We start from the raw sequence: 10,065 nt of genomic DNA, 5'->3' as shown, positions 1-10,065 counted from the left end.
ATATTATCCAGACAATACCTGATAATTTCTTGAAATAGTCCTGCTAAGCTAGCCTCACTCGGGAGGGTGCGCGTGTTGAACGTTGCCAGGTTCAGTTTCCATTGGCGGCCTGTCCGGACCCAGAGCTTCTTAGCACCCTCTGCCGCGTAGCAGGTCCGACCGCCGCCTGGTCAGCTGCTCCGCAGCCACTGGGACTGAGCGCCATGGTTAATTGTCGGAGTCATGAGGGGGTTAGTGGCCGAATACTGCACCAGGGAGGCCAATTCCTGTTCTGGTGAGGGAGTGACTTTGATGAAGCTTAGTGGGCCTTCCTAGTTTGGTTGCACCTGAACTAGTATAGCCCCACTAGCTCTCGGCAATATATTTTTTTTTCGTGCCGGTGTCAGGCACCACTCTATGCCTGAAAATGTAGTGGACTGGAGTAGGATTCGAACTTACGACCTTCAGATTTGAGGGCGGGTATTCTACATCAGCTCCACGCCACCACCTTTAATACAATTACCACCACAATTAAATATACCCTTATAAAAACTAGTCTAGCATACTGTGCTACTTAAGGTTTCAGTAGACGTAAAAACTCATACACCTCCCTGTTTGCAGTGCCGATGTCACAACAAAGTCCAGGAATGTTCACCTGCAAGAACGGGGTTGCAGTCGTAATGGAGCATCGCTGCGACTACATCGACCACTGTGGTGACTTAAGTGACGAACAGGGCTGCGGTAAGCGTTATTTCTTTCGAAGCGCACAACCTTCTTGCGTTTTCCCCAATCGTTTTATTGCGATAGCAATTATATGGTAACTCCAAGCGGATTACTGCCGTCGGCGTCGCTGTCGCCGTGAGGTTCCGTATAAAGTCCAACGGCGATAAAATCGTCGCTGCGCGCCGTATGCTGTATGTGCGAGTAAAAGCACGCGAGGGACGCGCGCTTTCACGGGGAGCGAACGTATGGCGGAGAGAAAACGCGACTTCTTCCGTCGCGTTTCCGGATCGCGGGGATGGGAGGGAGGGAGGGGAGGTGACGTTTAGCTGCGGCACCAAATGCCTATCTTGCGACCGGGTGCAAGGGGAACTGGCGACTCAATCTCCCACGCGCGATGAGGAATGCGGGAAGGCAGCGCGGGAGGGAGGTTTGCGGCTTCTGCTCTGCGAGCAACTGCGTACTTGTACTTTGCGCGGCGCCGGGCGGTCGCACGCACCGTATCTTGAAAGCGATCTGCAAGACGGCTCCAACCTTTGTATGCGCTGTGCTTTCGCCGCTCGGTTTCCGTTAAAGCGATAGACCGCACGAACCTTCGCTCGCTGCTGCTGGTGCGCTTGCTCACGCCAGCGTTTTGACAGCGATGGTGTGTGGATTGAGTGTGATCTATCCATGTTTGCTTGTGCGCACTGACACCATGCTTGTTAATTCAGTTAGTAAGCGAATGTGTCCAATTTTATACAGCCGATAAAACTACCATCCTTACTCCATATAGCTTGCTACTAATTTGCTATCGCAATTGATGCTTCGCCTTACGGGCAAAACTGCATCTTTTTATGTTTGCGCGGGTGAGACAGGCTGATTAAAGAGCTTTGTCTGAATGAATAGCCAGGTTTCTGTACGTTGCAGTTGATGTTCATATTTATAAACTTTACTCGCATTTAATTCAGGCATGTCTTTAAGTCTGTAAATTAATATCGCAAGGAAGATAACATCAACCTCTTGCGATACACTTAAATAAATACCCCGAACTTCGATGATTCGCTCTGGTTCATGGACTCATTCGTGTGACATCAGATAGGATTAACATCTCAGGCACGCGAAGGGCCCGGGCGCTTCCTCCGCGTAGACGGCGAGCGAATTCTGATTGCGTGGCAACTACACTGGGAGTGAAGAAGCTCTGCGCCGGCTTACATCTTCCGCGCCTGTACTTCATTTCACGCCTCCTTTGCCTCCTTCATCCACAGCACACTGCGCCACTACTGTTATTCGCAGCTCCGAAATTTCCTTCTTACTTCTAGGTGCTGTTTTTGTGAAGCAACTTATGGCGCACGTACGCACGGACATAGGCCTCGATTTCCCAGGTCACAGTGGCTATCACGCTGGTTACAGGGAGGGATATCCAAAATTTTGCTTTATCTTCACCGTAATTCTGGCGTACTACGAAATCACTCAGAAGTGCTTCGATGGGGCTAGTTGGTATGAAATAATTGGACGGCGTTTGATTGCGCTGCTAAGTTGCACACATAGGACACTTGACACGCAAACAAGAAACGGACGACATTGGGCGCAAGACCCGTGTCTGTTTCGTGTTTCCGTGTCAGTGACTCTGTATGTGACACCTTAGCAGCGCAATCATACGCAATACAGTTATCTAACCACAATTTCTCCTTTTTTGCAAGTACCGTTTACTGCACACTTGTTCCACAATACATGTGAATGGGACTCAACATGCTGTATGTACCTCCGCATGCTGAAGGAAGACTACGCAATGTTTTGTGGCATTTTCTCAAGTCTCCTATTACTTCTTTATTTTCTTTCTCTGCTTTCCTCTCTCTCTCTTTCTTTTGTAGAAAATGTGGCATACTTTATTTACTGTTATTTTTCCCGATATATTTGTTTTTGAAAAGTGTGAAAACTTGGGCTTGTTGGTGGTACATAACTATAGCTACAGCGCGAAGAAGACAAGACGGACAGGAGTCGGACAGGAGACGGACAGGCACTGCGTGCCTCTGCTCCTGTCCGTCTTGTTTTACTTCCGCTGTACCTAAAGTTCTTTTCTCTCAACTTTTATTTTGAGCTGCGAATATAAGATTTAAGTTTTAAATGCTGAGTGTGACTTAACGAACTAAGACAATTATTTACTCTTTATAATTAACGGGAGGGCGAGTTTAAATGGTGAGGTGTAACTGAATTATCAACGTCTTGACCGGCAAGATGCTTTGCGTGAAAGTACTTGCAATTGCTCCGGAACAAACCGTTACGAAAGAGGGCGGCATTGAGATTGCTGAAATAACCAAAATACTTGCTTATATGGTTGCAGAAAAATGCAGTTAGGCAGCGAAATCTACTACAATTATGAAATTGTTCGACGTTAACCTAACTGACGGTAAATGCCCTTCTTTCCCATTCCTCGACACAACGTTCGTTTCCTCGTATCTCAGAACGTGCTGGCAATGTAGTTATTTAGCAACACCGAAGAAAGCTAGCTTTATTGATAAATTATTATTCGTCTGTTTGCAACATCCCTTTAGAAAATGGAACGCGTGTTATGTTTAGTCCAGGAGTATTACGGTTGTACATTTACGTTGTCTTCGCTGTTTTCGTGAGTGGCTGCGTAAAAAATGGCTGATCACAAGAGGTCGCACTTAAAAAGTGATCACGGGATGAGTATCCTTGTCACGTTTGCTTTCCAGACGACTACAAGTTTAGATGCAACTTCGATTCGTCATTCTGTGACTGGACTCCATTGGAGGCAAGCCGAGGTGGTGGTTGGACAAGAGAAAACCTTTCCCATACTTGAAAAGGGGACCTACGCGAGATCACACGAGTGGAGGAAAAGACGGTAACATTGCATTCAGCAAGATATAATATTGGAAAAGTTGCTATGCGTTCATGATGGTAGCGCGAAAGCAGACACCTGCATACAAAAGAACGAAGACGATACATGCGCTTGTGTCGTCTCTCTCGTACTGTATGTAAGTGTCTCTTTTCGCGCTAGCATCATAAAAATTACATTGCCAGTATCAGCGCGTCGTGCAACGAAGAGTGGTATGATCAAAAAGTCACTCTAAAGAATGACGATACACAGCAGAGTATCTGTAAACGCTTTCGTGCAGATTTTGCTTGTGCTGCTACGTAACCTAGAGACACCGGCTGGCTACAATTGCAAGGACGTATGCCCTTAGAACATAGACGGTATATTGAATGTTCACTTCCTAGTGAAAAAAAAAAACCCTTCTATCGACAGTTTATGAAATGTGTAGTTATTTAGATCTAATTTGCAAGGGCAATAATAGCATGATAAAATCTGCTCTGGCACGGGAGAGCGACAAGGGTGATGTAATGAGAGACAGGTATAAACTATAGGCACGTATGAGTTGATTTCGGTCTTACTTTGGGTCATGCACCTCACAATAATTACATTTCTTGCGTGTTGTAACAGGTTCTTTTCTGTACTTGAAGTCAAAAGCGAGGACTGTCGTCGCATCACTTCTGGGCCCTCAACTGAATGCAAGCACCCTTTGTGTGGTAAGAGCTGGTTGTTGAACCATTACCTGACTTAGTGAAACTTCCTCGCTATAGCAGTCTTGGTCCCTTCTTAATATGAACTCGTATCCTTCGCGTTGAATTTTTGTTGAAACGCAGTTGTCAAAATTAGGAATTATGGTAATAGGGAGACAACTACGCGAAAATGAGTTCAGAACACACTTGAAGGGGTCACGACATGGTAGACCTGCATATTACAATTTGATATTGCAATGAAGAGCATAAAATCTTATTCACCCAGTTCAGAAGTTTCAGACCACTGGATGGTGTATTCGTCTAAACATCGAGAACTTGGATTATGAACCGCGGTGACGTCAAGACCCGAGACGCCCTGGTGCGGCTTCCCTAAATACTTAGTCTAATCGGTAACATTGTGCTGCTGACATGGCACGTCAACAGTTATACGATTGTTCACATGGTACATAAACAGTTATGAGATTGTCACAGAGCCGCCCAGCAGTTTCAATGTGTGACCACCCTTGTGTGACTGCACTAACTCCAGGAGTGCAAGACATGATACGTACATGACGTTGGCGCCAACAATCGGCCATGCCATTGGCAAGCAGTGTCGCTGAATACAATCTGTCATACCACACTGGCAACGCCAACGACCGGCAAGTGAAAGTAGTCGCAGTTTAGGTGTCTTTTGTGATGAAAATGATCCAGACTTCGACGGAAACCCGTCTGGCGAGGAATGAGCATAGTGAAACAAAACGAACACTCGCCAATGGAAATACATGTATTTGTCACTGCACATTCGCTGCACATTCAGACGACGCAACATGCGATAAACAGGACACGTGGGAATCTGCCAGAAATCTACACACGCGCACTACGCCATCTATCCCATACTTAAACAAGAGCCACCGCGTTTGATTCATTGTGATCAAGGGTCCCGTACGGACTCGAAACGTCAAGTTTTTCTTTTCCAATACATGTATTTCCATTGGCGAGTGTTCGTTTTATTTCACTGTGATGAAATGACAGAAAAAAATAGCGTAGCTTGCACTAGTGGCGCAAGGCTAAAGAAACAGCGGAGCTGATCGACACCTAGCTGGCCCTGGCCTTACGGGTTATGCTTTTCCGGAATTTATTGATTGTTGAACGATTATCGATTAGCGATTGATTGGCTATAGATTGGCTATCGCAAGGTATTGGCCACGTATTTGGGATAGGCTAAGCACTACCAAGTCATCCCCAGCAATTTCCGGAATTTATTGATTATTGATCAATTATCGATAGCTATTGATTCGCTATCGATTGGCTATAGCAACGTATTGGCCACGTAATTGGGCTAGCCTAACCACTACCAATTTAAGAAATTTATTGATTATTGATGGATTATCGATTAGCAATTGATTGGCTATCGATTGGCTATCGATGACTGACGAAGCTTAAGTAGTCCCAACCATGCTTACCTATAATTAGCCAGGTCAAGCTTCGCTAGTTCACATGGATGTGCCATTGCGCTTGGACCGTTTCTGCACTACCGCCAAGATCGGCCCACATTTTCTGTTCGCGGTTGACACATTACGCCCGGCTTAACAGCTCCGCTGTTAAAATAATCTGCCGACTGTCGTCGAACCGGCTCAAGTCCGTCGCTAGGAGAAACATCGAGAGAAAAAAAAGCTTTGTTTGATTGCTTGCGTGCACTGTATCTACTTCTGCACATAACAGACCAAAACAAGCTTCTGAAGCTCAGACGTAAACTCTAGTACTTTGTCTGCCGCATATGTACATATCTTCGTCGATATCTCCAATCCACGAAGTTTAGCCCTAGCGTGACTGCTGGGTTTGTTTTGCGCGTGACAGTCGCTTCTGGGCACATGAAGCAATACTCGCAAGAAGTGGCTTTTGATTTTAGCATTTTTCAGGGAGGTTTAAAGTAAGCTCTTGTTTACATCACGCACGCAAACGCGGGAAAAGCCCGTGGTAATGAATGTTGTCAACTGTGTAGCTTACCGGCTTCTTCTCTGGGTGACATATATCTTAACACTCGAATAGATATCCATGTATTGTGAAGTCGTTTCAGTGAAGCGTTGCTTGCGTTTTGCACAAAGACCAGCAGCCACTACGGCAGACGATGGCAACCAAAACCTCAGCAGCCACTACTGCACATGATACCAGGAGGAGGTCGTGGTTCATGACGTCAGCAGCTGCCACGAGTGAGAATTGCAAGGCTGCTAAGGCGTTCATGAATAAAAAAATAATAAAAGAATAGCCGGACCATCAAACTCAAGACCATCAGACCATCAAGAGATTTTTCCGTCGTATAAGGAATTTTGTATGTTGAAACGTCTACTGATGGCTAACAAAACATTTCTTGCATTGCATGCACTTTGCCATGCATTTTGCATTGCTTCGTGCATGCCTCGTTTTGTTTTCGAAGTAGCGCACGCGAAGCGAATATTTTCATAAGTGTTCCTGATTGTCCACAGATGCGTTTTTACTACACGATAAAAGGCCCGACCAACGCTGTACTCGCTGTCAAGACTCGGAGCACTGCCGATGGGGATTTCAACGATGTGTGGAAAAGCGACCGCCCTACTGAGTTCCACCACTTCACTGAGGCATTTGTGCCCTTCCACGAAACTTCAGATTTTGAGGTGAAAACTGATGTTTAGTCATGGTAGTGGCCATTCTTAATCGGAATGCTCATAATGTTAATTGAGATTGCTTATGTCGCTTTTCTGCTTGTGTGTCTTGTTGTCTTTATTGTGCGTCTTCGTTAAGACCTACGGTCTTCTGTCGTCAGACCTCTGACGACCGAAGACCGTAGGTCTTATGATTGCACTTTCGACGAACTTTTCTAATATTTTTTTTTTTTTTGGGGTTGAGTAGCTTGGCTAACGTTAGCTGGGACATGGTATATAAACAGCGCGTAATACGATATACTAAGAAGCAAGGCGCTGTGCACGTCTCTTCTTTTTTATCTACATAGTTTTAGGCTCCCTTAGATAAAAGTCTGCAGCTTATTGGCACGGCCGTGCACTAGAATGGCGGAGCAACAGCCAACATGCTTAGAAACAGTGGTGACTGATTTCTAATCGCCCTCTTCTTTAAAACGGGGTAGGGACGAATAGTCGCCAAGCCTGCGTGAGCTAATAAGGTTTTACTACATCTATCGCAGCCTAGAATTTCACCCATCTTGTAAAATTACCTACACCTGTAACGACTTCGGCACCTACTCATCGCTGCTTCCCCCCCCGCCAATATTCTAAACGTATCTTGCTTATCACGACCGCTGACCAGTCAACGTTCCCATCAGCGCCTATGTAAGGTGGATGTCCCTTACGGTTCTAGTTGGTTTAATATCTTGGCCTTCCATTACAATGGGCAGAATTGCCTCCACAAAGGGAAATTATTGTCGCTACCACGGCGTTCTTTTGCAATAACTTTCTCCTCACCTCCAGCTGTCTTCGGTTCATCTTTGACAAACTTAGGATCGTTTTCAATCTGCCTGAGGTTAACCTTTGCACTTCCAACAACCATCACACTCGCCTCCGCACTATGCCTTAAAGGCACCCCCTCCCGCTGATGTGTCCTCAATAGGGTCCTTTCGTCTCACCAGTGCAGAACGTCGCAGTCATTGTCAGCACCCAGCATCGACGTGCGGGGCACACTTTACGTCGCGGGACGCCGGCTCCTTTTAGTACCCTAAAGTACTAGTACTTACTTCGTTGTCAAATGCATTCACGTAAGAAAAAAAAAAGAAAGAAAGAACAATGCAAAGAAACTCTAAAAGAATAACATAAAAAAACGAGTGTCGAGGATTGTAGAAACGGGCTTCTCCTCACAAGACGTCTTTATGCGGAGAAGTGAGCGTTTTGCCACGCTTCTCCAATGCGGTACTCAAGCACGCGCGGACACTTTTTTGCATGTCGCAAGCTTATAAATATGTTCTCTGCGTCTTGAGCAATTGTCATACTTTCCTAGGTTTGTAGTTTGTGAATATTTGGCTTTTTTTTCTTCCTTTGACTAGGTATCCATCGAAGGCCACATAGAAGAGGGAAGAAATGCTCATGGTTATATTGCGATTGATGACATCACTTTCCTTGACAGCTGTCATGCTGCTTCAGGTATACCTTGTGGTACTTATGACAATGTGGTTCGATTTTTAACCGGGAAGCACCATGTGTTAACTGTGCGTTTATATAGCGCCACCATTCTGCTTATTCCATTATGTTTCTTGTAAGTGTTAAAAGTTGTAGGACACAGAAAATCAGAGAGCACCAACTTCTTCGTAATCTATATGCCCCAAATGACCGTAATTGTGCAAGCGTAAAACTTAGCTTCTAAGAAATGGCATATGAGAAATTAAAAAAAAACACAGAAAAAATTGATATTGCTTTTATCGGTGTTTGTCATTTATTAATTTATTTAGACGTCATATTGACAAATGTGAGGATTATAAAATAAGCAGCCAGGAGAAATTTACGGACAGAAAGGTGCATTAGCTACCTGAATAATTTGGCAAGCTGGAGCAATCTTAGACCTTCCCTTATGGCAAAAGACCTAATAATGCGTGTGTAAAGGGGGCTCCAACTTCGCGACATTATCTGTTATTCCAGCAAGGCTTTGCGTATGCAGGATGAGGAAACGTGTTTTCTCTGAATAAAATAGCTGCAATAATATTTTTCCATTCCATAACTGTCAAAGGCAAATGCTGCATGGTATACAAATAAAAAGAGAGAATTAAAAAAGGAGAGGCAGGAAGGTTAACCGTGGTCGTGCCTGGCTGTCTACGCTACACGTGAGGAAAGGGGGAAAGAAAGATGAGAAGGAAGAAGGAGGGTCAGTGTGTGCACATCCGCAAGTGAACGTGCACTCACATATAGCCAGTCACAAGTGCTCGCAAAGTCCAGTTGCATTGAAGAAGCGCATGAGCGCTTTGGTGTCCTTGTGCATACCGAAGTAGATCAGCCAAGATTCCGGATTTTTACTTTCGAGAACAGCCTCTCGTCTAAGATTTTAGGTTAGCACACAAAGGATATCGTTGACAGTAAAAGAACGGACAGTGGAACATAATCTGTTCTATGGTTTTGTCGCATTCGTGAGAATGATGTTCGGCGCTGTTGGCCGCAAGTCGAAACATAGGAGAAGAGCTAATTATGGGTTAAGGAAAAGACCCTCTCGGTGCATCAGCATGAAAGCGCATTGTTGAATAGGGCCTTTTTTTGTGCAACATTGCTTATTGATAATAGAGAATAGCTGGTAAATATCCTGTTTTTTATTATGTCTGCCGTTTTTGTTATAATTTATAATCAACTAATCATGCAGCAGACTTGACCGTCTGTTATACCTGAGCACTGTGTCCTTGCCTCAGGTCCGCTGCCCAAGAGGTCAGCTGAAACCACCACTTCCACACCATCAAACTGCTCGCATGGCGAGTTTGCCTGCCTGTCCGTCACCCACTGCATTCCGGCGAGCCAGCTGTGCGATTTCCTCAAACAGTGTCCCGACGGTTCGGATGAAAGCCACTGCGGTCAGTCACTGTCATAGCTTGACACCTGTCGCATACTAGTGATGTTTGCACGAACATGTAAGAGTTGGGTTAACTATTTCGTTGGGTTGGAAAGTGGTAAGTCAGTTTCATGAAAAAGAAACCGTCAATCAAGTATCGACGCTAATGAAGACAAGGTCGAAGCACATGGTTGTTCAAATGATTCTATGATTAAATGTTGATTATGTCTCTCTATTCTGTCTCTTTCTGTCTATTCTCACGTTCATTAGTCCCTCATTTTATATGTTATTCATATAGTATTTCATACACAATTACGTCGATCTTGTCTTTTTAAGCATCGTCACTTCGTTGAC

At 44.9% G+C, this 10,065-nt stretch overlaps 2 protein-coding genes across 2 annotated transcripts in view; one reads left to right on the top strand and one right to left on the bottom strand.

Moving 5' to 3' along the window:
- Window positions 1–10,065, bottom strand: part of LOC119433202 (inaD-like protein) — a 239,423-nt gene that overhangs the window by 98,256 nt on the left and 131,102 nt on the right. The gene's annotated exons all lie outside the window — the stretch shown is intronic.
- LOC119432727 (MAM and LDL-receptor class A domain-containing protein 1) overlaps window positions 3,489–10,065 on the top strand; it is a 45,211-nt gene continuing 38,634 nt past the window's right edge. The window contains exons 1-5 of the mRNA XM_049658374.1: window positions 3,489–3,544; window positions 4,145–4,230; window positions 6,687–6,854; window positions 8,231–8,327; window positions 9,575–9,733. Of these exons, the coding sequence (XP_049514331.1) occupies window positions 6,687–6,854; window positions 8,231–8,327; window positions 9,575–9,733 (424 nt within the window). The 5' untranslated portion in view covers window positions 3,489–3,544; window positions 4,145–4,230. The remainder of the gene's footprint in view (window positions 3,545–4,144; window positions 4,231–6,686; window positions 6,855–8,230; window positions 8,328–9,574; window positions 9,734–10,065) is intronic.

The sequence above is a fragment of the Dermacentor silvarum genome, chromosome 11, assembly GCF_013339745.2.
Source record: "Dermacentor silvarum isolate Dsil-2018 chromosome 11, BIME_Dsil_1.4, whole genome shotgun sequence".
Taxonomy (NCBI): Eukaryota; Metazoa; Arthropoda; class Arachnida; order Ixodida; family Ixodidae; genus Dermacentor; species Dermacentor silvarum.
Note: the sequence above shows the minus strand (reverse complement) of the source record. Positions and strands in the feature narration are given on the sequence as shown.